Source organism: Platichthys flesus, chromosome 24, assembly GCF_949316205.1.
Source record: "Platichthys flesus chromosome 24, fPlaFle2.1, whole genome shotgun sequence".
In the NCBI taxonomy this organism is placed as follows: Eukaryota; Metazoa; Chordata; class Actinopteri; order Pleuronectiformes; family Pleuronectidae; genus Platichthys; species Platichthys flesus.
The window spans coordinates 11712714-11740565 of record NC_084968.1 but is presented as its reverse complement, the minus strand read 5'-3'; the positions used below and the strand labels follow the sequence as shown (position 1 = coordinate 11740565).

The 27852-nt window shown below is 41.1% G+C and overlaps 5 protein-coding genes across 5 annotated transcripts; 4 read left to right on the top strand and 1 right to left on the bottom strand.

Annotated features, from left to right (window-relative positions):
• Positions 1 to 1907: 1907 nt before the first annotated feature.
• tm4sf5 (transmembrane 4 L six family member 5) lies at positions 1908 to 7516 on the bottom strand. Its single transcript, XM_062383726.1, has 5 exons — positions 7161 to 7516; positions 6038 to 6118; positions 4915 to 5054; positions 3010 to 3196; positions 1908 to 2296 (listed from the first exon to the last, which is right to left on the bottom strand). The coding sequence occupies exons 1-5, from the start codon at positions 7332 to 7334 to the stop codon at positions 2279 to 2281; spliced, it is 600 nt and encodes a 199-aa protein (XP_062239710.1). The 5' UTR covers positions 7335 to 7516; the 3' UTR covers positions 1908 to 2278.
• Positions 7517 to 8982: 1466 nt separating this feature from the next.
• zgc:103586 lies at positions 8983 to 11183 on the top strand. Its single transcript, XM_062383727.1, has 5 exons — positions 8983 to 9253; positions 9380 to 9496; positions 10145 to 10256; positions 10342 to 10399; positions 10942 to 11183. The coding sequence occupies exons 1-5, from the start codon at positions 9085 to 9087 to the stop codon at positions 11053 to 11055; spliced, it is 570 nt and encodes a 189-aa protein (XP_062239711.1). The 5' UTR covers positions 8983 to 9084; the 3' UTR covers positions 11056 to 11183.
• A 391-nt stretch (positions 11184 to 11574) lies between these two features.
• Positions 11575 to 13852, top strand: fis1 (fission, mitochondrial 1). The gene is made up of 5 exons (XM_062383729.1): positions 11575 to 11677; positions 12080 to 12212; positions 12707 to 12783; positions 12902 to 13007; positions 13118 to 13852. The coding sequence occupies exons 1-5, from the start codon at positions 11633 to 11635 to the stop codon at positions 13219 to 13221; spliced, it is 465 nt and encodes a 154-aa protein (XP_062239713.1). The 5' UTR covers positions 11575 to 11632; the 3' UTR covers positions 13222 to 13852.
• Positions 13853 to 18040: 4188 nt separating this feature from the next.
• On the top strand, positions 18041 to 21137 carry cldn15a (claudin 15a). The gene is made up of 5 exons (XM_062383724.1): positions 18041 to 18429; positions 18643 to 18807; positions 18960 to 19041; positions 19124 to 19231; positions 20510 to 21137. The coding sequence occupies exons 1-5, from the start codon at positions 18213 to 18215 to the stop codon at positions 20604 to 20606; spliced, it is 669 nt and encodes a 222-aa protein (XP_062239708.1). The 5' UTR covers positions 18041 to 18212; the 3' UTR covers positions 20607 to 21137.
• A 640-nt stretch (positions 21138 to 21777) lies between these two features.
• On the top strand, positions 21778 to 27810 carry dnajc3b (DnaJ (Hsp40) homolog, subfamily C, member 3b). The gene is made up of 12 exons (XM_062383701.1): positions 21778 to 22207; positions 23172 to 23282; positions 23376 to 23500; positions 23631 to 23705; positions 23798 to 23941; positions 24064 to 24245; positions 24393 to 24512; positions 24621 to 24726; positions 25011 to 25131; positions 25325 to 25457; positions 25609 to 25757; positions 26036 to 27810. The coding sequence occupies exons 1-12, from the start codon at positions 22123 to 22125 to the stop codon at positions 26176 to 26178; spliced, it is 1494 nt and encodes a 497-aa protein (XP_062239685.1). The 5' UTR covers positions 21778 to 22122; the 3' UTR covers positions 26179 to 27810.
• Positions 27811 to 27852: the final 42 nt, after the last annotated feature.

Below are 27852 nucleotides of genomic sequence, written 5' to 3'. Positions count from 1 at the left end.
CTAACAAAATACACAGGCTCAGGTTTTGTTCTTGGCCATTTGTAACTTTATTTTGATAAATCCTACTTTAGGTGATTATCAAAACCTGGTAATAACCTCATATCTGCAGGGACTGTGTAATTGAAGGTGACGTCTCGGTCACGGAGAGTTTGAGACCACAGAGCATCTCTGCTGCTGGGCCGCCGACCACTCTATCAACTGGGAGACACTGTGTCATGGTGCTAATTTGTGGTTCACGTGCAAAATGTCACGTCTCAGTGTTGCTTGATAATAAGGAGCCATGGACACAGGCGCTGACAGGGTCCTTTAACAATTGTTACCTTGGTAGAAACTTCTTGCAACTCAACTGAAATGAAGAACTTCCATCGAGGCTCCACGACACAGTGTTTTGGATCCTGCATTTAAAAACGACAAATGTTTAAAGTTACAAATCATTTAAAAGTTAGATTAGAGTGAATAATGGCTCAGATCTGACTCCAGACATGCTGAAGGTGCCTGACTGTCTGCTCAGGTGATCCACTCGGGGTCACTCATCGTGTGGTTGGTGTAATTGCCGGGTGGCGGTGGACACTGCTGAGTTATCAGCTGCGTCATGAGTCTGAGTCCAGAGTTCTGCCGCCTGTGTTGGCCACAGGATGACCGGTGCTCTCAAACCAGGCTGCGGTCGTTTGTGTGAAGCGGAGATTTTCACAAGCTGCATATTATCATGTTGCTCAGAGTCGTTTTTCACTGTTGTGTCCAAATAGTTTGACAGATCATGCTGACTATTTCTTTTTCAGTGTTCTCAAATCCTTTGGGAAGGGGCTACATTTCAAAATAAAAGCCTGAGAGATGGATTTTTGTGCCTTTTTTTACTTGTTGAATACTTTTCTTGTTTCCCTCCTGTTTTTCTTTTCTCTATTTTTGGGCGTGGGGGTGGGTGGGGGGGGACCTTTCCCTGCCTTTTCAGCCTCCGTCAGTGCATGTGTGCCCTTACATCACCGTTCCGCCGCCTCGCCATTAAAAAGCACTTTCTCTGCCTCTCTGGATTCTTTCAGGGCGCCTGATCTCGATTTGCATGAGAAGCAGCTGGGAACGGGCCCCCTTCCCATTTTCCTCCCTTTGTCCCTCCGTTCTTTTATTCCAAATTCTCCCCACTTCAGCCCCTTCCTTGCTTTGTGCCGTGCATTATATAAGATGGCTGCATAGCGTTACACCGGCCAATCGTTTAGCTAAGATGCTCGTGGTGTTGGGCACAGCACTTGTTTTCCACGGCAGAAATAACATCCCCACCCTGTCCCGGACGGGTGTTTTGGAAATAAGTTTTAAATTTGAAACAGGTTGCACAGTTTCCAGGCCAAAGCACATGGGATTGTGATTCAAATGGATGCACTCAGAGAAAGGCAGAGGGGTTTTAATAGAGCAGGGTGAAAAACGCTCTGTAGACATTATTAATGAGGCCACTGAAGCGGGTCTAGATGTGTTTATCTGCCAGGGAGTCTCCGAGCTGCAGAGCTTTGGGTTGTTCGGCCTCTCTGAAGAGACCACGTCTATATTTACCTGGCTGCCGCCCTGCGAAGGGCTTTTTTCTTGAAAGTTAGGTAACAATTACCTAGAAGTCGCTGCACGGCAACAAAAGATTAAGAGCTTAACGCTGCAAACGGCCGCTTGTGAGGACCGTGCACCGTTTGTGCAGCTGCAGCGTCCGCCGTGTCCACAGGGGGGCGTTCTGACCTTTGACACTTGGTCTTGACCCACGACAAATCCTGTTAGATGTGACTGTCTGTGGCTGCATGGGGGGGGGGGGGGGGGGGGATCTGCAGAGGTTCTTCAGATGGATCATTAGAGGCAGTCGATGACATAGAGGTTACTGAACAAATTTGTGTGTGTGTGTGTGTTTGAGGAAAATTATTTATATAACAAAAAAGCAAGATTGACAAAATAGGTTTTAATAATTATTGATGTAGCTTCACTTTCACTCATGATGCACAAGCACTAAATAATATTTGAAATTCATCATATGTATGTTTTGTTTCTTTATAGCAAAAGCAAACCAGTGCTAACATTACAGTGTGATTCATGTTTGACCCCGGTGTTTTAAATCTTCATATTGGTTCAATCCAAAAAAAAAGAAGCAAAGAGACAAACAACTGACATGAACAACAAATGGAGTAAAGCTTCTCTAATGGGATTGGCCTTCAGAATAAAAGCACAGCGGAGTATCAGAAGAAAATCTCAATCTGCTTCACAGCATTCAGTCCCTTGCTCCTTGTGGACGCAGGTCACAGCAGGTCGGTCCTCACAGGCCACCGTCATCCTGCAACGGGACACAAGTCACGGGTCAATTTCAATGTTTCAGACAGGAAGACAGTTCAGATGACTGACAGGGTCTGTAAATGAATGTGCGCGTCGCATTAATGTGTAGTCGACGTTTGCTGATGTGTCTGTTTACTGAGAAACGTGTGGAACAAGTGTTGCTCAACATTAAATCATGTTTTGGATGATCCTACAAATGAAAAAAGCTCAATTAAACTCATATTATTATTGTAATTTACTCTTTACCTCATTTGTTTAATCCATTAAATATTGCAACAAATTACATGGTGTGTTTTTAGGTGTATTTTCCTTTCCTAAAGTTTTCTGTACTGGACTTCCTCTCATAGGTGGGAGCCATTTTCCTGTGTCATGGCCGAGCCCATGCTACAATCCCACTAAAGCCATTAACAGTCAATCTGCCCACTTCCCCGGGCCCACGTTATCAACACAGGATCAAAACTCTGCCCTTTCCTGTTTTCCATATACCTGGCTCACTTCCTGAAGCTCCACCAGTACAGAACCCCTCACGCTGGTGTGTTCCTGTTTGATAAAACTGTGTAACATGTTATCGCTTCCCCCTTTTCATAACCTCCTGTAATCCTTTGTGTTTATTTCTTGGCCTGAGAGGATCAGAAATACAAAAACTGTGCACGTATCCCCTCCTCAGTGTCCGATAGGATTCCATTATTTCTTTCGGGAGCTTGTTTTACCCACATCTTGTCTATCGCGGCAGTCCCCGCAGATGCAGCCCAGGCAGCCGTTGACCACCTGGATGCCGCAGAGCACCATCTGCAGCAGACCCATGGCCAGCAGGATGAAGAAGAGCACCAAGTGCCACATCACGGCGTTGGCAGGGGAGTTGCAGACCGTCCACAAGGTCTGGTTCACGATGTAGTTACCCCTGATAAGGAGAACAGTCACACACACACACACACACACACACACACACACACACACATACACACACACAGATTCAGTTAAAAAAGTGCAGAGTTTGGGGGTGCAGGAGGAAAAAGATGGAATGACTGAGGTGAACAAACATGTGTCATTAAGGATGTTAATGGGAAAAAGATCTTGCAAAGTTTCAGAGTTGAAACTTATTATTTAAATGAGTGGTTTGACACCGATGAGCAAGTTTGTTCAACTCTCGTGTCTGGAAACAGTTCCCGTGCTCTTTGTCCAAAGTAACAAAATCACTGCAGCTTTAATGGTCACTAATTAACATATTATCTTATGATTGTTTAACCTGTGGAGTAACTGAAGTGTAAACTTGCACGTTTTTGCTGTTCTGGCCTAAACCAGGTTGAGAAGAGTTTTCTGCCACAGCTTTATATTCACCTACAGACATGAGAGTAGCACCGAGCTTCTCGTCTGACTCACAGCCACGAAGCCAATAAAGTGAATATTGAGGTAATTCTTTACTTTTCCATCTTTCTTCGGTAAACATAATTAATTATACTGTAGTTACTTACTTCACAACTAACTTTGTTTTGAAACTTTATTTTTGAAACTAAGAACATCTCTAATTGTGTGTTTGAAAGTGAGTTTTGACTACTATCGGACAATTCATATTAATAATCATCTGTTAATCTATAGATCCCTTTGTTTGATCAATCCATCATTTAATCTGTAAAATATCAGAGACCAGTGTGGAATTCCCATTTCAGTCTCCCAGTGTCAGTGGTGATGTTTACAAGTTTTTTGTTTTGTACAAACGCTAAAAAAGGTACAGATATAAACTTTTCCGATGACACAAATCGCTGCAAAACTGTAAATCCTCACTTTTAGAATGGAGCTGAATTCAGGAAATCTCCTGCTTTTGTGGTTGATCAATTTCCCCAATGATCAATAACGTTGATTAATTTCCCCAGCTTTTATTATAACCCAGAACCACGTAGAAAAATCTGAAACTGATCTTTGCCCTTTAATCTCCTGTATCTATTAACCCACTGGTTCGTCTATCAGGTGACTCACTGGTTCCTGTGTGAGCTCGTGAAATGTCTCATTGGAGCCAAACACGTTATCGCTGTGGCTCTGCCCCGTTTTAAATATCAGTGTCCAAAAATCTGTCAGCAAGAAGATGAAATATATAAAGACTGAATATTTAATTCAAGAATCAGAAAAACCACAATCTGTGGCCTAATCACAAACTTAAGGCCTATTATTGCCTTTATCTTGATATTAAGAGTATTATTTAGTTTTTATTATATATTTGTCTACATTTTAATTTCCTATTTCCATATTTTGTGAAACGTTAGCAATAATCAATCAATAATTTTTCTGAATCAACATGGCCACCGAGCAAAATATAAGAATCATTTATTTTCGACAACTACAATGATACAAACAGAAGAGGTTGGCTCAGTCTGCCACCTACTGGACTTCAGGAATATGACAAGTCTAGTTCTTCTTTTCTTTTCTTTTTTAATATAATAAATCATAACCGTTTCTGTTCTCAAGAGACAGATAAGGAAGCTGCCTGTGTGGTGGGGGGGGGGTCCGGTTTACTGCCTCAGACTTTTAGACTCCACTGAAGCCGATGATAAGATAACACATAGATACACTGAATCTATAAGGAGGTAGTTTGCAGGGGGGGGAGAAGCCGTGAAGAACACTCACGTGCCAGCCTCTTCAAACGGGCTCATCCATCCCAAATCAGTCAGACACATGGGTCCGATAGCCAGACCTGCCGAAGCCACGCTGGTGCAGTAGATGGCTCCGATCAGGCCGAAAGCCGAGGAGAACACGGAGCTCAGCATCTGAAGGGAAGAGGAGGAGAGACATCACTTCATCTCCAGCAGCTTCAACACTGCAGAAGTTCCATCCTCTGTTTTCTGTCTTATATTACATCAGAGTTCTTTACTCATTTCTTTCTGATAGTCAAGATTCAAAGAGGTTCATTGTCATTATAATCAGGAGTTGTAGATCAAGTGTAAGAATATAGAATGATATAGGTGTTGTTTGGCACGAGGCAGTAGAGATTGAACTCTGCTTGACTTTGGAGATTCCCCAGTCTGATTCCTTATCACACAGAGGATGATGGTGAAAGTCTCCCTCAAAGGATTTGTCTCGTCCGAATATTTCTGGATTTATTCAATTAGTTATTGTTAATTGTCTTTTTTCGATTGTATAATTTCATCGGCCTGAATTCCACGAATAGATATAAATTAAGCATTTTATTCACTTACTCATTTACCTACTTACTCACTCAAGGGAGATTTTTTTAAGTAAATTGTCGCATTCTTTTCCAGTGTTGTAATGGATTCATTGCTGATTTCCTATCGATTTTTTCCCACCAGTCTTCCCAGTGGCAGCCTGTGAGGTATCCCCGTGTTGAATAGACACCTAAATGCATCTTCTCTCACTGTAATAAAATCATAACAATAGAATAAAAGGGGTTCCTCTATTTAAAACTTTTCGGTGACTGAAGTATACTGCAGCTGCACTTCTGCAAAAAATGTTAGTGTAACCGAATAACTTTAAAATGTTATTTCAAAATGTGGACGTGCCCTGATAACCATCTTCTGGTGCAGTTAACCCTTCATTAACCCGGTTGCACTGCTCCTCCGGGGCATTGCTGATAAAATCCACACAATTCAACTTTGTCCTTTGCTCGTTTTTTATGGGGTCTCCTTCGCCGTTTGCCCCCCCCCCCCCCCCGTCGCCACCACCCTTCATTATCAGGCCGGTTCCCAACAACCTCTTTATATATATATTAAAATCTATGAACGACTTTACTCACCCGGCAGCGGTTCCCACAGCATCCATATCCGCAGCAGCCCTTGCCCCCGGCCTTGATGGCCGAGCAGCTCGGACACAGCATCTGAAGATATGAAGAGATGCATCATTTCATATGTTTGATTCTCTCTGAAGCTTTTAATATGCAGGTTTAGTGTGTTTGTGCTTGTGTCTTTTAATGCACACATGTATGTGCACCCTATTCATTTGAATTTCCAATGTGTGCGTTTCTCTCTCCGAGCGCCTTCTTATCTCATAACCAAATATTTGTGAAGAGTTTCTCATCGTCCCTGAAACTATTATATCACAGCAATAAAGACATGTCCCTCTGCTGGACTCAAAGGTCAGCACATGTATGAGATTAAATATTTATCATTTAGTTATTCATATCGTATATATTTATTGACCCTGTCCAATAGAGGGATAGCGTGAGTGGAAACTCGTTGTGTGTGTGTGTTTGTGTGTGTGTGTGTCTTCGATGATGAAGAACAGGAGATAATTCAGTTTTTCCCTCCAAGCTTCTCCTCCACGTTATCAGCAACAGCTAAATGTATTCAATTTAGTGAAACTACATTTTATAAAAAAAATTCCATGGTCAAGATAATTTGGTCTATTTTATATAAGTTTAGTAAACTAGTCTTTATCTGTCATAGTTTATTAGCACACTAATCTTATTTTTCTTTGTAATTAGAGCTGGTGAATAAATGTAGTGGAGTATTTCTCTCTGAATTGTAGGAATACTTCATCACTTGAAGTACAGTATTATTGTACTTGTGATAGTTCATGTACTTCAAAGTGAAGGTCGAGTTTAAATCTCAATGTAAAGGTACATTTTTTAAGATTTAAGATCTGGAATAGAATTTAAAAATACAACCTCTTATTCCAGAGTTGTCGTTATGGTTCACAAGTCAAAACCCAGATAAGGAAATAGTTACAAGACAAATTATGATAGAGGAACTACAACAATTTAACATAATGTTAAAAATATATTTCTCGGTAGTCCCCAAAAAATAATACTCAGTAACAGGTACTCATAAAAGTAACCAATAAAATGTTTACAGGTTTACACAAGGCTGAGTAAATGACCGAAAACCCAATAAAACATCAAACGACGCTCCATTACTCACGAAGAGGCCTCCTCCGATCAGCCCCCCCATGAGCCAGACCTGCGTGGAGATCTGGTCGGTGTCCAGACTCTTCCCATCGGGGAAGAACAGCAGCAGGTTGGCGATCATGCAGATGAAGGCGGTGGGCAGCAGGATCAGGCCCACCAGGCGAGCGCACTTCCCCGTACAACACATGGTTTCACAGCCTTGTTTCTCTCGCTCACTGCTCCCTGTCCACGTTCTGTCCTCTCACTGCGAGGTGTCCTCCTCGTCCTCCTAAAGTCAGGCAGAAGTCGGTGGTGGTGGACACTGGGGGGAGGGAGGAAGGGGGAGGCCCAGGTCTGACGGCTCACCCCTGCTCACGGTGAGAGTCAAACACGAGCAGTCACAGTTCGAACAAGGGAGGAGAGAGGGAACAAAGGCCGAGTATTGGCGTGGTCGACTCTAATCTGATACCAGACCTGCGTGTCGTCTCACTGGACTCAGATAAAGAATATAAAACCTGAATGTGAAGATCGAGGCTTCTCACAGCAAAAGAAAAGCATCACTGAGAGGAAAGGAGGAAGGGTCAAGACTTGGTGTTTTAAGGGTCAGCTTTAAGTTTGGGTTTTAGGTGTGATGATTTAGGTGTTTGACATCAGGAAGTGAGACCAGGGAATGCATGACGTCAAAAGGTGCACACAAACACACACACACACACAAGCTCAACGTGTGTGTGTGTGTGTGTGTGTGTGTATGTGTGAGTGTGTGTGTGTGTTCAGGGGGCTCCCTCATGCCCTTTGATACTTGCAGATGATTATACCAGTCTGTTTGTTCTATTTATGGCCTCTTGCAAACACAGGCGTGGGTTTGGTTCACAGAACAGAGCTACAGACGTTTCACTCAATCGATGGTTTAGAACGTATTCGCTGCTTTGAAGCTTTTTACCAACTGACCATCGAACTTTACAAATATCTATCGTCCAAAGTAGTTGTAGAAGTAAAGCTTATTTCACCACAACAATATGTGATTTAAAGGTTTGAAATATTTTCTTTATTGACTAAATAAACATATGTTATAGAATCAGGTACAACGTTGACAGCACATGTAAAGCCGAGTAAATATACACGTAGAATAGAAATATACAAAACAGAAATATGTATATCTATGTACAAATATACATGGTAATATATTAATAAGCTTTTCATACAGGTTAATAAAGTTCACCAGATACTCAAGGGTGTCATCTTCTGGATGAATGTAGTAACATCACTGAGTTGGAACGTACCCAAACCATGACTCTAGCTAGTATTGAAAAGTGTCCAGTATTTTTAGGAGGTATTTCACATTCAAAAAACAAATGAGGAATTATTCCTGTACTATGATTAAAAAAGGTACAAGAAGTATTGCAATAAAAGTGTGTTATGTTTTATGTAGAGTTTAGAAATGTACCTTTTTTACATTGTTCTAAATACACTACTTATACCTTTTATTACTTTATTCAAATGTACCCTTCACATACAATTAGATGGAAATTAAGATTTAAAATAAATAAGTAACAAACGAATTAAAGAAACAATGAGAACAAATTAACAGAAAATAGATCAGAACAACAAAAAGTTCTAAAAGAATAAAAATATAATTAAATATGATTATTAAAATATTTCTGCAGTTTTGTTATTTTTATTTAATTACATTTTTTAATCAATAAACTTTAGGGTCTTAAAATAATCTTTAAAATCTTGAGAAAGGCAGTTGGCTTATTTGGTTATCCTAAGAAGGCTATCTAATTATTAACAAAAACCAACATTTTACTCAATATGTTACTTTATATTATTCGATTTTTGTATATTTAATTTCAATACAATGTATTTTTGAGTTAAAACCTGTTGTTTCCTTCTTTCTTCTTTTTTTTGGTCTGGTTGATGACGCAGTGTCCCAACAACCAATTACGTGAAGGCAAACAATGCACATGCAGTTGTCCCATTGCCCCAATGTGTGTGTCTGTCTCTCTCTCTCTGTGTGTGTGTGTGTGTGTGTGTGTGTGTGTGTGTCAGCTGCTGTCAGGACTGAAGATCACTCACTGAAATCATCAGGATTCAGGTTGTGTGTCTCTTCAAGCTCTGTAATGTCAGGTTAGTTTTGTGCTTCTCTCTTGTTGTTGTTGTTGTTGTTGTTGTTGTTGTTGTGTGCTTCATCCCATCTGACCCATTCCTCCCTGTTGGTTGTGTCTCATCCTGGTTCGTGTCTTTTTGTCCCAGATCAAGTTAAAGAGCTCGTGTCAAAGTGTCTCCAGGCTCGGGACATGGCTTACTGTCCATACAGCCGCTTCCCTGTCGGTGCTGCCATACTGACAGCAGATGGCGCCATAATCACAGGTAATAACCAACAGGTCTCTGTAAACCTTTAAAACCTGATGATGGTGATTGAGACCAAGTGTTGTACTTAAATACACGTTTCCAGGTACTTTTATACTACACGTTATCTCTTCTTAATTCAATACAGTACTTTTTACTTCACCTTATTCATTGTAAATTATAATTTAATGTATATTGTGTTGGTAAATATTTGAAGGAATGACTTCTACATGTAGCTGAAGAATATTTAATTGTGTTTATTTATTTATTGTTTGGATACTTAAGTAAAAGATAAGGAAATGTTTTCTTCTACTTAAAATTCATCCTAAAAATAACTGAAAAATTAAAGTGAAGTGGTAGTATACATTAATGTAAGTGATGATAATAGATAATACTATTTGCAGATACAATAAACTTCTATTATAATTTTTTATTTATTTTTTCATTTAGGGATTTTTTTTTAGTTAATAGTGACATATTGAAATGTCTTCCACCTCTGAAATTCACCAATAAAATAAATAAAATAATTTGATTTAAGTGAAGAGGTTCAATTTGACTATTAGTACATTAACGTAATATTATAATAATAATAAAAATGATATATATTTAAAACGAGGAAATGTAAAGGTAGAGAGTGTGAATACTTCTTCTTCTTTAACTGGGGCTCAGGCTGTAACGTGGAGAACGCCTCCTACGGCCTCACGGTGTGTGCCGAGCGCACGGCCGTCCAGAGAGCTGTGGTGGAGGGACACACACAGTTCAGGGCCATCGCTGTGACATGGTGAGTCTCTCTGCAGTGGCACTGTCGACTCATGAAAAGCTCCATATGACACATATTTGTATGCATTCACGTCTCCTCCATACAGCGACATCAAAGATCGCTTCGTCGGTCCGTGTGGAGCCTGTCGACAGGTTCTTATGGAGGTGAGGCAACTCTTTTATCACCAGTAGACAATCATTGTCCCCAGATCAGAACATGATGCACCGCAAAGACTTTCACAATCAGAGGAAGTTGTTTCTGACCATAATTAGAAAACTACCCTTAATTAAAAAGCATGTGGATTCAAAACTACAACATATTTATTCTGCATTTTGATAAGACTGGGAATGAACATGTTGGTAGTTTATATTCTACGTTCATCTGCTCAGAAACACGATTGATGTTTTATATATTGGATATTTAAAATCTGGAGTTTTTCTGTTACCTGAATGATTAAGTACATTTTGATAGTAGTATTGTGTTTTTGTATTAAAAAACATTGTATATTCAGGCTGAAGGTGTCACCTTGTCACTCAGAAGGATTGATATGTTTGTGAAATACTGAGAAACTGTGATATGATAATAAATCATTCCTCACAATATTATTACCCCTGTTACTTTCCATCATCCTCACATGAAACAGGTCTTCCTCTCGTACATGTTGTGGTTTTCTCTTTCCTCACTGTGCATCTGTCTCCGTACCCAGTTTGGATCCGACTGGATCGTGTACTTGGCCAAGCCGGACGGATCGTACAAAGAAACCAGCCTCAGTGAACTTCTACCTCTCGCCTTCTCATCGGCACATCTCGCAAAGAACTAATGATGGATTCTCAAAAGTTACACTGATGTTATTGTTATGAGGAATTAGGAGGTTTGTTATCATCTTCTTTTGAAGTTGATTTATAGAAAATAACACTTCAGCAATAAAGTGTATTTTTTTACCTTAAACATGTCTCTGATTCTTTATGAATTGTTACTATATATAGTAGTAGTTTAGTATTATTAGGTAGTAGTAGTATTAGTGGTAGTAGCAGCTGTATTATTAATATTGTTATTATCATTGCTGTTATATTTGTATTATTTGTCGTAGTATTGTTGGTAGTAGTTATAGTATTATTAGTAGTAGTGGTAGTAGTAGCTCTATTATTTTATTATTATTATTATTGTTATCATTTTATTTATTAGTAGTTATTGTGTCATTATTATTATAAATTCATAATAATTATCATAATTTCTACTAATTTTTGTTTTTGTTATTTTTAATACTATAACTATGGTCTGTATTATTTGTATTATATTTAGTGTTTATTATATTCAGAGTTGTTCGTAAAAGTGACGTTAGAAGCGATTGTGTCACATGATAAAAGTGGGCGGGTCTCGGGGCTGTTTCCGGAAACATGGAGGCTGTGCTGAGCGATGTGGTCGTCCCGGAGGACCTTTTAGTGAGTTTCCACTTGATTCAACGTGTTTCTCTTGTCACACAAACACACAAACACACCACACACCTGCCGCGATGGCCGCGTCACACCTGAGTGGTTTGTAAATGCTGACATTCGGATTAAATGTGACGTATCGAGTAGGACTTCGACGCGTCACGTAGCATGCTAATGCTAGCGGTCGTGTTTTTGTGATGACAGGCGTTTGACGTTTGAGCTGAAAGCGTCAACGATCAGTAGAGATCACGTGATTGAAATGTGATTTTGCTGTGTCACTTGACTTTCTGCTCGTGAGATTTGTGTTTAAACCTTTTATATATATATATAAACACTCTATGGTTTAAACATGACGGAGGAATCCGCTGTGAGCTTCGTGACCGACCCTTTGTTTTGTTTCTGTCGGAACAGAAGTTTGAGAAGAAGTACAACAGCGAGCTGACGAAGGGAGCAGTGTCCAAAGACACCAAGTTCGAGTACGCCTGGTGTCTGATCCGCAGCAGGTTCTCCGAGGACATCAAGAAGGGGATCGTGCTGCTGGAGGGTGAGTGACAGCTGGGGCTGGGGCTTCATTCTCAAAGCTACGTGATGGAGACTGAACCCATGAAAGTCTACTGTAAACCTGCAATATGTGGAAACACCAAAGAGGAACTTTTACATCTGGTTTGTAAAGGATTTAGATTTTACAGCTAAAAAACAAATAACTCTTACTACTATCGTTCTATATTTCTTTTAGCTAGAACCTGACTTATGTATTTCATAATATGAGCCTTTTACAGTCATATCAGACCGTGTGTTTATGTTTTCTGATGTGAAAAATGTTCTGTTACAGAATAAACAAAGCATAGAAGATATGTATTAATGTTACAAGTCATTTACTTAATTTAAAATCTATATATTCGGTTGGATTTGTTTTCCCAATTTCACGCAGGGTGGTTATTCGAAATGAACAGATGAGCAGAACATCAGCTTGTTGTCAGATACTAGTTTGCATGTTTATAATTTTCACGTTTTGAATTTTACTTGTTTTAATTGCAGAACTCGTTCAAAAATCCTCCAAGGACGACTCCAGGGACTTCCTGTTCTACCTGTCGGTGGCCAACTACAGACTCAAAGTTAGTGTTGTCCCCTTGTGCGAGTTTCTCTTACTGAAAGCTTTTGTTATCGTTTCTACCTGGAGCATCACACATTTTGCGTTATTTCCATTTTGTCATGTTACTGTTCCTCTTGCAGGAATATGAAAAAGCCCTGAAGTACATCCGGACCCTCAAGAACAACGAGCCGGGGAACAAGCAGGCGCTGGAGCTGGAGAAGCTCATCGTCAAGGCTCTAAAAAAAGGTAAACGAGACAATAAATACTAAATAATAAATGTTAATAGAATTAGTTTCCTCTTAGTCCATGGGTTGAATTAAATCGACAACATGGATGTTTGCCTAATTATCACCTAGACGGCTTGGTTGGAATGGCGATCGTTGGAGGAATCGGCCTGGGCGTGGCCGGTTTAGCGGGACTCATCGGCTTGGCGGTGTCGAAGGGAGCTTCCAAATCCTAACTGGGAAGTGAGATGACGCGCTGGACTCCCACACTAACCCTTCCCCTGAATAAAGAAATAATAAAAGCTGAGCGGAGAAAGTTTGAAGGGGCGTAACCTCTTGGTTTGAACTCGAATGTGCCAGTAATTAACCTGCTCTCATATTTTAACAGGGTTGAAATTCACTCTTCATGTATACATTACTTTGCTACCTGCTCACTGTACTACAGCATGGCACCTTCATAGAACTTATGTAAATAAATTAGGATAAATCAGTATTTGCATTTTAGCCTAAAACCCCCTGAGTTGACATCTACATATGTTTGTAAGAATGCAGATGTGGTTTTGTATTTTCATTATTTGTTGACATGAAGGATTGTTTTGGAAAGTGTTACTGGTGCAGAGGGAAGTGCGGCTGTGTCATGAGAAAAAGGAGGAGTCATTAGTTTCCAGGTAATAGTGACTTTGCAAAACTGCTTTGGGAAAATTACTATTTTGTTTTGTTCTGAAAACAACTTTAAGTTGAAAGATGCAAATCCCTTATTTGAACTAAATACATTTATTCATGTGATCTGCCCTTTAAACATTCATCTGTGCTGCATTCACTGACCTGTGTTTTCATGTGGAATAAATAAAATAATTTAAATATAAAGTGATTGTGGAGCTTTTCACTGACAGCACTGTTTGTATTTGAGTCCGACACAAACCATTTGTATTGGGTAGAATATCTAAAAAATTTGAGAGAATAATTATAAAAGCAAATATTCAAAAGGAAAAGCAGCAAAGCCTCTAATGAGCTTGATGCTTGAACCATTCACTTTCAAAACGGTTGCCAATTAATGTCCTGTCAATTAACCAATCAAGCAAATGTCTCTTGACTTTGACTATTTCCACAGATAAACTGTTAATTGAAAGTTATTTCTAACGGCTTTTCCTCAGTTTTGTCTTGATTTCAAATTCAAGCTTTCCTTTTGAAAATAAGTGCAATTACGAAGTAAGTGAGTTGCTGCTTTGGAAGGAGATCTTGAAATATATGTTATAACCTAACAAAGCCAGTTTATCAAAGTTGTTGCACCATCACTCATATTGCTGCTAAACTTACAATCATTTATTTCATGATCTATAATCTGACATTTCTGATCCAACACATGGTTTCTAGGGAATCTTATCACATGTCTTGATTCAAAATGCAATATCAGATTTATTAAGCGCATTGATTTCTTTAGTTTGTAATAACACACCTTTTGTCTTATCAACATTTCACTTTGGCACACTCCCTGTATTCCACCACAGTGTTGTCTGCATGTACTCATCACCATGAGTGTGTCCTTTATGTGCTCAAGTGTTACAAAACGCCGGTGGGGTAATTTTCCATTTCTCTATTACTGCAGTGGTTCCTTTCATCCAAAGTCATTTTCACAATGTTCTTTTATTGATGTCGCAAAGTCCAGGAAACAGTCTCACTCTTATCGCTGCCATTTATTGACTATTAAATTTACAGTGAAGCTCTGGTGGACACTGTGGAGGAGGACTTGGGCTATTAGGATCATTATCTACTTGAGACTGAGTCGTTCATATTCACACTGGAAAACGTGCCTGGCCTAGTTCAGCTGGCCGCTGCTCACCAATGCTCATCCTCATATCTTGACCCACAGTGGGTGGCGTGGAGGAGGGGGTGGGGGGCTTGGAGCCGCCAGCCTTTACGACAGGAGGCCTTATTGAGGCTATCAGGGGTGTGTGGCCGTTATCAGCCTCGTGGGGTGTTACTCATTAACCCACCTGACAGCACCGAAACTCCCCCAGGGACATATCGGTGAAAACAACCATCTTCTCTGGTGTGGAGGACGTGATAGAGTGGGCCAAAGCAAACACGAGGGCAGGTAGAAGTCCCCCCCCCCCCCGAAAAAAAGAAAGAAAAATCGATCCCATAAACAAACAGAGGAGAAGGAAATGAACGTTTCCAAACTGAACCTGGAATCGTCTCAAGACTCTTCTCGTGAACATCAATGATTCATCAGCATCAGTGTCGGGCTTCGCTGGGTTTCAGCTGCGAGGGCCATCGTTCATTGACCCCCCCCCCCCCCCCCCCCATAGGTGAGGAATATTAATGTGTAATAAACCGTAAAGAGAGGGAGAACATGAGGGAACCCGACGGTTAATTAGAAGTTGTTCTGTAATCCAGCAGAACAGCCGCTCATTGAGTGTCACGGTGTCTTACTGCAGGAGGTGACAGACGCAGGGAAAGTTCATTTTCTCACACTCCTTTGTGCGGTCAATGTGCACTTGAGATTTATGCCTTTCTTCTGAAAGCACTGATTGTGTTGATGAAGAAGAGATAAACAATATTTCTTCACTTATTCTGGATTTTCACTTATTTCTGCAGACAAAAACAAATTGAACAGTGGAAAAGGCCGTCGAGAGAATGAAATAAAACATCTTCTACAGAGTTTCTGTGCTTCCGGAGGATGAAGATCATTTAATCCATCATGCTTCAAGGCACTGGATGTGTGGGACACTTGTTTTCAGGTTTTTAACAACTATGAACTACATAAAAAATACTATCACCTCCACCAAGGATGTGATGGTTGGGGATATCTGGGGATTTAAGGGGGCTGTGCATCTTTCTAGTTTATATCCCATGGAATCAGGTATAAACTGATCTGTTGACAACATATGGGACCATTTAGTATAACGTAGTATTGTACAAATTCGAAATGTTCCCCTATACAATGGCAGTTGAGGAGATGTGATCAGCAGAGTCATAAGAAATAATCTCCTGGTTGATCTTTGAACTAAAGTTTGAACCAATCCCTTTGGTTTCTGTATAATCATACCTACAGTCGTGCTGATAACAGATGAAAAGTGAGATAAGAGGAGGAGTCTTCCCTCGTCTCATCCTGTGTTCACACACCTTATTTCTATTCACTTTTAAAATGAACTCTCTAATGTTTTTAAACCACCTGTCGCGCCATGTGTAAGTTACAAATTCCACTATTTGTGCTAAATAGAAATAAAGCATTCCTCTTTAAGAATTAATTAAACAGGATTTGGGCTACATCCATCTCTTAAATGTCAATTGAAATGTTTTAATTTTGAATCTCTCTCTTCTGCTGCCTCTTCCATGTCGTGTCTCCTCATCCCTTGTTCATCCCACTTCCCTTGAATGAGACTTTTTCCTTGAAAGCACAAGTTTACGGCCCTCCCTCCAGGTTTCCCTTTAAACTCACGATACATTTTTATATAGACAAAAAACACAAACTCATCCGCACAACTAGTGCTCAGGCAGGTGAGCTGTTAAAATCAGCGTTGCAAACACGCTCGGCCATAAACGGAGAAGAAGTTTATGGAAGAGGGCAGGATGTGGTGTTCCAGAGCACATCAGGCGGAGGTGGGAGAGAGCCGTGTTTAAATCTCTGCCTTTGTTTTGAAACTGAGATGAGAAGGAGAAAGGCAGCCCTTCAAAAATATAATCATTTTTAATCAACAAGAAAACTTGTCGAATAAACTTCCACGTAACATCTCAGTTGTTAATATAGGAACTTACTTACTAACTTCATTTTCAAATGCGCTGGCGCAAGATAAAAATTTTAATGACACTTATCTTTATTGCTATCCTGGAAATTTCAAACTTTCCGTGTTAGCATTCTCTGTAATCTCTTTATATAATCCTAAATATTTGCACAGTTTAAACATAGACTCTCTTTATTTCTCAGTAGCCTTGGTTCCTCTGACCAAAACACATAAAAGAAGAAAGATAGTGCAAATCATGTGTTTATTGGTTTATTTAGCGGTGGTGAGGTTATTTTTATTCTCTTTGATATAGATTTAAATTAGATTTAACAACGTTTGTTTTGTCACTTCAACTGATTTACAGTTAAAAAGCACTTCTCACTCGGTTCCTAAAACCGATGAACCTCTCGGATCGGCCTCCATTTCTGGAAACTGATTCTCGAGCCTTGAAGGAGTTTATTGGTTTTTAAATCTCCTGGCCTCTGCTCACAATGTCTGGGATGCAGGTGAAGATTTAGCCTGTTATTATTATCAGCACTGGGAACTCGGTTTGCTCAGCGTGGCCTGGATTTGGCAACGATGACCCAGCAGCTATCAGGAGGATTATTAATGAAGGCACGCAAACCCAGAAACTGCAGCAGGAGCTGGACGAACCCACAACCTGCTGCTTACATATACACGTGTGACTTTGCTCCTTAAATGAAAACAGTTAACTGCTGCTGAAACTTTTCCAAATATTATAAAACGCTGGATGAGGCTGTGGAACATTGTGACCTTTTGTCTTGTGTCCTTGAGGAAATCAAACCAATAAAATATACATGTCATAATGCTGTTGAATTAGTTTGTGCGACGTTAGATGCTTCTTCAGAGAGGAACTTTGAGAATAAACCAGCAAATATCATCAAAAATCAACTAATAAGTCTGATTGTTTATTGATATCACATAAATTCAGATGAAACGTTGTCAAAGCTTTTGATCGGAGGAATTTCTTATGAAGAAAAATATTAATATGTCTAATAAACAGACCTGAAAACATACACAGTGCACTGTCATTACACACATGATCGACCATTGGACCCTGAGAGTGAGCCGATAAACACCTGCTCAGTTTCAGGGGTGTAAAATGCAAAAAGAAAAAAAAAAAGGTGAAGAAAAAGAAAAGTGTGTGTGTGTGTGTGTGTGTGTGTGTGTGTGTGTGTGTGTGTGTGTGTGTGTGTGTGTGTGTGTGTGTGTGTGTGTGTGTGTGTGTGTGTGTAAGGGAGAGAGGGAGAGAGTGACACAAGGGGGAGGAGAGAAAGCCAGACATAAATGATTATACATATCTGCTGAGTTGGACACATCTCACAAACGCCCCACACACCCTAACACACACACACACTCACAAACACCCTCCACCAAGTCTCCTCAAATGTTCTGACTTTTCAACACAAGTCACATCTTGTCATCCCGTTTCTGGATCTGTACACACTTTTGCTCGGCTGCTGGACCAAGGAGGGGGAAGTATGGATCCCATCGTGGAAGTGGTGGCCCTGGTCCTGGGGTTCATTGGGTGGGCGATGGTGGGGATAGCCCTGCCCAACCGTTACTGGAGGACCTCCACCGTGGACGGGAACGTCATCACCACATCCACCATCTATGAAAACCTGTGGATGTCCTGTGCGACGGACTCGACCGGGGTGCACAACTGCAGGGAGTTCCCTTCTCTGCTCGCTTTAAGTGGTATGTTAACAAAAAGAACAAGATTATTTTTACATTTTCATCCACAAAACATAAATTATAGATCACTTCGACTAAGAATAATTGCAGGAAAACATATAACACAACTAGATGCACCGGGTAAAGGCCAATTTCAAGGTTTTATAGGCCCTCGGACAGAGCCAGGTAGAAGATGGTTAATCCAGCTGCTGGTTTTTGATTTCCCGTCATCTCCAGGTTACATCCAGGCGTCTCGAGCCCTGATGATCACGTCCATAGCGTTTGGCACCATTGCACTGTTTCTTGCCCTGGTTGGAGTACAGTGCTCCAAGGCAGGAGGGGAGAACTATGTCCTGAAGGGGAGGATCGCTGGCACTGCAGGGGCCATGTTCATACTCCAAGGTAAAGACACAACTAGAGGATGAATCAAAAGTCAGGAAACCTGTTCTGTCTTTTGACTCTGGTAATAATGACCTCCTAATACACCAGCATATATATCCCTCCCTCCTTTCTCAACGATTAAAGCATATTTGTGGGATGTTTTTTATCAACAGGTTTGTGTACGATGGTCGCGGTGTCCTGGTACGCCTTCAATATCACTCAGGAATTCTTCGACCCGTTCTACCCTGGGATAAGGTAGGACAGTGTTGGGCGGGGGGCGTGGGGGGGGGGACACCTGACGTGAGTGTCGGCTGACTGTGCACGCCATGTGTTGCAGGTATGAAATAGGAGAGGGGCTTTACATCGGCTGGTGCTCGGCTGTGCTCGCCATCGCAGGAGGGGTCTGTCTCACCTGCTCCTGCAAACTGGGAAAGGAGGAGCAATAGTAAGTTCAAGATTAAGTGTTTGGTTCGTCTCTGTCTTTATCTACAAGATAATAACACTTTTAAGTCATTTAAAAAAACGATGGTTTGCATTTGTGTCAACAAGTATTAACATCTGTTTATGGCATCAAATTGTTATCAAGTTTAATACCATGAGGCTTCTGCAACTACAACATATCATAAATCAGAGGCATGTGGTGCTTGATGAGTCATGATAGCAATTGATTTATTACCTAGTTACCTGTCTCAAACGTTTTAAAGGTCAAACGTCCAGGATCTAGAAACGTCAATGTTTTCCTTGTAAAGTCAGTAGAGGGATGGTCCTGAGCCGAGATCACAACTCACTCTCCCTCTGTGTGTGTGTGTGTGTGTGTTTGTGTGCGTGTGTGTGTGTGTGTGTGTTTGTGATCTGAGCCCCTCTGTTAAGCTGTTCTTGCTGCATGTTGATGTTGTTGCATGTTAAACTGGGAAAGGTCAATAAAGCAAGATAGTTCCAGCCCCGATTGGCCGTTAAGTCAACATGACACCCTGATGGATGTAACCACTTTAAGAGCACCTGCACAGCCACAATGCTGCTGAACCACAAACACCACGGCTACACCTTATTGTGGGCACAGTTATGCTAAAAGATTCAAGTTAAGCTAAATTCTTGCTGGGCAGGTTCACTGAGTGTCCAGAGCCCTGAATTACCTCTTAATAACTAATCTACAGTCTTACAAGGAGAGTCTGACCCTAAAAAGAGATCAAACCAAGAATAAAGGGCTGTGGAGTAACTTTATTAAGTTGTGTTTCTAGTTGTGTGATTAGTGAACACTTTCATTGGGTTAAGCAAGACCTTAGAGGGGAGTAGTTAAGGCCTGAGATTCTGTTTCCAGAGCGACATCTAGTGGCAATGAATATCACATGTGAAGCCTTTAGTAATTCAAATGTGCAGGGGCAGAAATAGAAGAAATGGTGGAGAAGTTTGCAGTGATGAGATTGGCGCCCCCCAGTGGTAGGACAAGAGAAATGCTGCTTCAAATAAGCTGGAGTGAACCATTTTCCACCAGAACTCAACACAGATAATAACAAAACATAACTATTTTTACTTTTATTGTGTAATATGCCATGTGGTAGGAAAAGCACATGTGTAAATATTCCATTCTATTGAGCTGCTTCACTTTTAGGGGTCTTTGTTATTGCCTGATCAAATCTAAGAAATGCTGATTGACCCTGAGGAAATTATATATCTTCTCTGTGTGACTGACATTTTTGCTTTCACCCTCTTTCACCCCCCGCAGCCCTTTGCCATATCAGACCAGAGGAACCGTTTACTCTGGAACTGCTCAGGACAGAAGTGTGGCTGCCAGCACTTACGGCCGAAATGTTTACGTTTGAGCCGACTGTGAAAACAGAACTATGTCGATCAAATCTCCTTCATGTGGCCGGGGCACTTTCTGTTGATGCACCTGACATGTCCAAGTGATTCTACTTTCTGCTGAGTGGCCATGCATCCAAACACAGCACCCCCGGACTGTAAATAACCATAATAACAATTGTGTGTTCTGTCAAATGGGATAGTCGCCTCCATGTTGTAAAAGTTGTACAAAGCATCTTCTCACTGTTTTAATGCACGATCACACCCAAATGTTTGCAGTGATTTTTATTTATGTTCCCGTTTGCATATTTACATTCACTTATTCACAAGTAGTTCAATCATGTAACGATCAACATACATACTCAGACGTTTGTAAGGGGAAGGTCAAGGGCTTGATGATTCAGGTTTTTCTCTCTGTGTTGTTTTATACAGTTCTGCTTTTTTTTTTAGATATGATCTGTGTGAGATGGTGGAGGACACGTTATCTTTGTTTGGATGATATTTGGGTTGTTTTTTTTACGATTGCACACAATAAAATGTATTATACTTCACATTCCTGTTTGACTTTTTACAAACATCTCCAATCTAAATGATTGTTTTCCTAATGAAACAGGATGAATTATCATGAAAGTGCATATATTACACAGAACGTACGTAAAAGATGATTGAAATAATTTGATTTATTTTCAAAGGGTGTTACATTTATCTTTTAGAAAATACTGGATATAATAAAGTTAAAGTATAAATGGATACAACGGCTGGTTCAATACCCAAAGAGTCATGGAGAATAGTTTCTCTTAAATTTTTTATTATGATATGACAAGACATGAAATATTGTGTCATCTCAACTCTATGGAGATTAATCTACCTCGATTTTTCAGTTAACATAACATAGTTTAACCAAAGTTGGATGATTCGCCTAAAAAATATGGATTTGTTATTACTTATCTGTGCATTGTCCAATCAGTCCCAACCCTATTATTGTTTTTATTTATTATTTAAAAAAATATTAATATAAATATAAATATTATCCTAAAATCTTTAACTTTCAGTTTCTTTGCAGAGGAGAGCCCACCCTATTAAAATAGTCTGGCCAATGAGAGTGGCCCACGTTTCCAGATGAACCCGGATCAGCGCTGTTGTGGACCAATCACAGAGATGTAGGCCAGAGGGGGGCGGGGCGGAGGTTTCCTCAGATTGGAAGTAATCAGCTGTTCAGTTTCTCTTCCGTCACATTGCGTTTAGATGTTTTAACTTGACGTAAAGTCCAGATGATCCAGATGTTCCACGACGGAAAACGCTGTTAAAGAGTTATTTCATTTTTATTATTTAATTTAGAGGGTGGGGGGGAACCATTCTGTGGCGTATCTGATTTCCGCACGGACCACTGTCACGCAGGGATCGTAAATACAGCTCTCCGGCTCCGGCAGGGACACAAGCGATGAGGAGTTCAGGCAGGACATCCCCATTTCAATGAGGCGCAGCGGGGGTTCGAGTCCAGGAGCCGGGGTGAGGGAGTGAACCAGTACCGGGGGGATGGAGTCGTGTGGCCGGGCCGGACTCAGCGGGGTCCTGTGCTCCCTGTCTCTGCTGTGTGTCATCCTGGACATCCAGTTGGACGGTGAGACTCCATTACAGCTGCTTCTTTAAACAACACACACACAGACCAGGACTCACAACCACTGACGCTGCTACACGCACACACACACACACAGCTGGGTTGTGTTGATGACACCTGTTTAAAGTTCCTCGGACCCTGAGGAGACGTTAGCTGACGTGACAACTTCACAGGGTGTCGCCTGATCCGTCAAATTAAAGGTCCGGTGGGTTAGATGTAGGTGAAAAGGATCTATAGGCAGACTTTGAATATAAAATAATCCTACTGGTTATTTCACTAATGTCATTCATCTCAATTGTACGAATTGTTGTGGTTTTTTAACCCTAGAATTAGCCATTTCTATTTAAATACCTTATATTTACATCAGGGAAGGTGCCATGTTTTTTTTACAGTAGCCCAATTTGGACAAACTTGACACCTTTTGAGTTTTTATGACAGCTGAAGGCCACCACAGGTTCTCCTCCATGTTTGGAAAGGAAGGGTGAGGTCAGGTGTTCAGCTGCAACACGCAATGTCACCACTAGATTTCACTAAATTCTGCACAATGAACCTTTAAAGGTTCTACTGCAACCTTCATAAGAACTCAAAAGGGGTTTAGTTTGTCCAGTCTGGGCTACTGTCAAAAATAAAAAATGGCTGCCTCCATAGAGAGGACCCGCAAGTATATAGGTATTAAGTATTTCAATATAAAATATGAATATAAAGTAGCCATAAAGGTAAATACAAAATATAATACAAACGCGTGTATCGATCATTATATTAGTCCGTACTACATGCAAGTCCCAAATTGGGTTAACTGCTTGAGTGCGATGACACTGGTAGTGTTTAGAAATTAAACAATATTATATTGTGAAAATAAATCTAAAAAAGCCTAAGAGACACACAGGACAAAATTAAACAGGTGCAATATATATATATAATTTTTTTTTTGCACTCCAGCCGCAGCTCATGCAGTTTTATGTTCCAGGTGTCTTGGGGGCGACTCAAGTTGAGATCGAGCACCACTTGGAAATGGGCCGCAAACTTTTGGCAGCCGGTCAGCTGGCTGAGGCCTTGTCCCACTACCACTCTGCTGTGGGTAAGGTTACACCGCGATCTGACATTTATAGTCTGTATCTTTGCTCTTTTAAAGATAATCCGATTCACTGATGTTTATTTTGATGTTTTCCAGAGGGAGACTCTAAGAATTACCTGACCTACTACAAGCGAGCTGCGGTTTTCCTGGCGCTGGGAAAATCCAAATCCGCCCTGCCCGACCTGACCAGAGCCATCCAGCTCAAGCCGGACTTTTTGGCTGTAAGCTCAGCTGCCCACTCACCACCAGAAAGATGATCAGTCTCAAACATCTTGTTTGTTGTTTCCTTGTCTCCTGGGGATCTCTCACACCTCCTTCTCTTGTCATCCCTTTACGTTCCTCCACTTTCAGGCCAGGTTGCAGAGAGGGAATATCCTGTTAAAGCAAGGCAGCACACAGGAGGCCTTGGAGGACTTTGAAGCAGTGGTGAGTTAAACGTTTTCGATCCTAAATCACAGTTGATATCATTTTAATGTATTTTCAGGATGTCGTTAAAGGAGAAATCTATCATTTTTTAGCTGCAGCGCTCTCCAGACCATGAAGAAGCTCACATCCAGTTCCAGAACGCCAACGAGCTGGAGGAGCTGCAGGAGGCCGCGCAAGCTGCGTACCACCAAGGAGACTACAACGCTGCCATCAACGAGCTGGAGAGAGTCATTGAGGTGTGTGTCACCTTGTAGAGATGTCTAGAGAGAGCATCAGGTGGAGGAAGATGGTTGAAAACCTTTATATTCCTTCCATGGTTAAATGAATTTGCACATTTCTGCTACCCACCCTTCTCCAGTTATCTCCCTGGGATCCTGAGTCCCGGGAGCTTCGCGCAGAATGCTATATCCGAATGGGGGAGCCACAGAAAGCCATCCAGGATCTGACGCCCACAGTGAGGCTGCGCAACGACAACCGCGCTGCCTTCCTGAAGCTCAGTTTGCTCCACTACAGCCTCGGAGAGCACCACGACTCTCTCAAGTGAGCTTTTTCAGACATGCAAAATAGCTAATTTCCGTCTTCCAGAGCAGCCTCTGTACTCAGGATTTGTTTAAAGTCAAAATGTACAGTAGCTACCTTTCCAACCCCCCGCTCCTCTCATGCTTCTGTCCGTCCTCCTCTGTACAGTCACATCCGAGAGTGTCTCAGGCTCGACCAGGATGACAAGGAGTGTTTCAGCCACTACAAGCAGGTGAAGAAACTCAGCAAACAGCTGGACGCAGCAGAGGAGCTCATTCACATGGAAAGGTCAGTTCTCCTGTAGGATTGCTACCCTTATTCCTCCTGAATTACAATCTTCTTCGATTTTATTTATTTCATGCATCTGAAACCTTTTTATTCTCTCCCTGCAATTAGGTATCAGGAGGCCATTGATAAATATGAGTCGGTGATGAAAACGGAACCTAACATTGTTTACTACACCAACCTGGCCAAAGAGAGGATCTGCTTCTGTCTCGTCAAGGTGAGAGAGAGAGAGAGAGTTTGACCTCTTAAAGGTCTGGGGAGATTTCTTTTCAAGACATGGACGTTTTACTTGTGACAAATGGTCAAGAAGATGAGAAACTTTTAAATAGTCAGTTAGAGGTTTATGCCACGTCAAAACTTTTAATGCAAGCTTTCTTAGGTGTATGCAAGGTCCGATTTTAGCTTTCCACCTCAGCTGGCATGCAACATACCCCACTTCTGCTCTGCTGGTTCACGTTAAAGTCTTTGTATCTGAAATATCGTGCTTATTACCAACTCCAGATCAAGTTGGCTCCGGAGGCGATAGACGCATGTTCAGAAGCCCATCAGAGAACCCCCCGCAACACAAACGTCCTCCGAGACCGAGCGGAGGCGTTCATCCTCAACCAGGACTACGAGAAAGGTAACAGGACTCAGCTTTAAACCTGAATAAACCTGCCGCAAAACTGGTTTACAACAGGAAGCAGTGCGAGAAATTTATTGTGTTTTTGACTGTAGGAAAAGAATTGTCTCAAAAGAATGAAAACAAATATGTGGTCGACAAACACCTACTCTGTGATCATGTTTAAAATGTATTTTCCGTGTTTTTGCCTCAGCGGTGGAGGACTACCAGGAGGCCAGAGAGTTCGATAGCGAAAGCAACGAAATCAGAGAAGGGCTGGAACGAGCACAGAAGCTGCTCAAACTCTCTCGGAAGCGAGACTACTACAAGATCCTCGGTGTCAGCAGGTAACCACCTCACTTCCTGCTTCACTCTATGTGTCCGCCCGGTGATTCATGAGCGTATAAAAGAGTTTGATTTACTTCCTGCGGACTGACATCCAACTCGTAACCAGGCCACTGCAAATCACACGGACTGATGAACTTTCTGTTTCCTCAGGAGTGCCAATAAGCAGGAGATCATCAAGGCGTACAGGAAGCTGGCACAGCAGTGGCATCCAGACAACTTCCAGCTAGAGACCGAGAAGAAGGAGGCGGAGAAGAGATTCATCGAGATTGCATCAGCGAAAGAGGTTCTAACCGACCCAGGTCAGGAGCTCACTACTGCATTCTAATTTGAGGAAGAGTGGGTTTCAACAGAGTTCAGGTTATGTGTAATGTTCAAGGGTGCGTTAGTGACTCCACTCTGTGATTTCTCACTTCACATGTAGTAAATGAGAAATTATTCCTGCAGCTGTTTTGCTTAGGATATGTGTTCATAATTATATTAGTTCAAAGTGTAAATTCTACCAGGTCCTCTCAGATCCATTTGCGTTCTTGATTTGTCTTTCACCATCTTGTCCCCTTCTTTCCTGTTGTCTTGTCAGAAATGAGGCAGAAGTTTGACGCTGGCGAGGATCCACTGGACCCAGAAACCCAGCAGGGTGGTGGGGGACAACAGAACTGGCCTTTCCACTTCAACCCGTTTGATTCTGGGGGCAGCTACAGCTTCAAGTTCCAGTACAACTAGACTGACTAGGAGGACTTTACGGACACACCGACGGTTGGAGGGGCGGGTGGGGGACATTTCGGACGGAGGAGACATTGAGAGAAGATTTATGGAGGCCTCTATCTCCAGAACTTTTGTTTCAGCCTGGAAACAGATTGTGGGTTACTGATTTTTTCTTTTCATGCCGTGTTTGGACAGCAGAGGTTTGAGCTTTTTAGTAGAAGAACCTGGACATTTTACCACATAACTGAGGACAGAGTGACTTGTGGCTTCAATCCTTAGGAACGAAACGGTGATGGTTGAAGGCAATGGACTTCTTTTATGTTTTTGGGACATCTGCTCTTATTACTAATTTCTCTCTTCGTGCCATTTTTTAAGACTTTATTGAGGAACTCAGTTTTTTTTAATGCAGTAGCTCCTGTGTGGACAGAGATGACGGTTGTTTGTTGGTTTTCTTCGCGGTAATCTCTAAATGAATCAAACGTTTACTGATCTCAGTCGATACTTTTCACAACGTCAAAGCAGCTCCTCCCAAGAGAAACTAGATCTGTTGCTTCTAATGAAATCAAAAGTCACACATTGTTGAGCTTCTATATTAATGTGAAACTCTTACAGGAAACTTTTGGCTGTAGAAGTCCTGAAATCCTACGGATCTTAAATCACTGTAGCCGCTCCGTGAATGTTTTAAATTTTGCTTGAAATTACCATAGATTTTTCCTTTGTACAGCTACTGAATTGGAAAATGTGTAAAGTTTAGTTAAAAATATATACATTTTTTTCATGGGCCATATGTTTAACTATACAGTGGAGTATTAGAAAAAAAAATGTGAGTAAACAATTGTGCTTTATTTAGAAATAAGTCATCATTTGAAATAATTTGGAAACCACAAAACCTTTTCAACATCACAGATGTTAAAGGATCTTGCACAATCTTTTTCAAAAGCCTGATACTTACAATAATGTAATACTCCATCGTACAGCTGTAAACATTATAGCTGTAACCAGATTTGAAGAGTGGCTTGAAAACAAAAAGTGACATATAGTTCACTATTTCTTGCACAAAGTTGTGGCCCCTGATGACTGAGTGAAGAACTGTTTTATTTCTCTTCTCCATTTGACTCTTTTCTAAGCAAATCTTTGAAGTTATGCACTTTGACTGTATTTGAAAAAAAAGAAAACACACTCCGGCTGCTCCACCCTAAAATGTTACTGCAGAGATTATTTACAAACCGGGTGTGTCTTCAGTGGCTTATCTGATGGTGTCATAGATTAGGTCTCAAAGAAAGTACACATGTCTAAAATTGTACTGGATTTGGTCCAACAGGTTGCACTGAGGCACAAACTAAAGGAGGAATCAAAGTACTATTAATTCGGATTAGTTTTACTGACTTGAAAGACAACTGTTGAACCATGAGTTTTTTTTTCTCAGTTTGTTTTTGCACAATTTAAGTTATTCTGTCAAAGGGTCTGAACCTGCTTCTGAATCCCATCTACTTTGGAACATTGTGTGAGGACATGTTGACAGGCTCTTTGTATTTAAATCAACCGAGTAGAACTGTTTGGTTTCTGGGTTTCTCCTGTTGTAAACAACACTGTTGTATCTGTTGACAAACAGCCGACATGTTCAAGTGTATTAAAATACTGACACAATCAGACTTCCTCATTCTGTACAACACAATACGAGGGGAGCAGGGA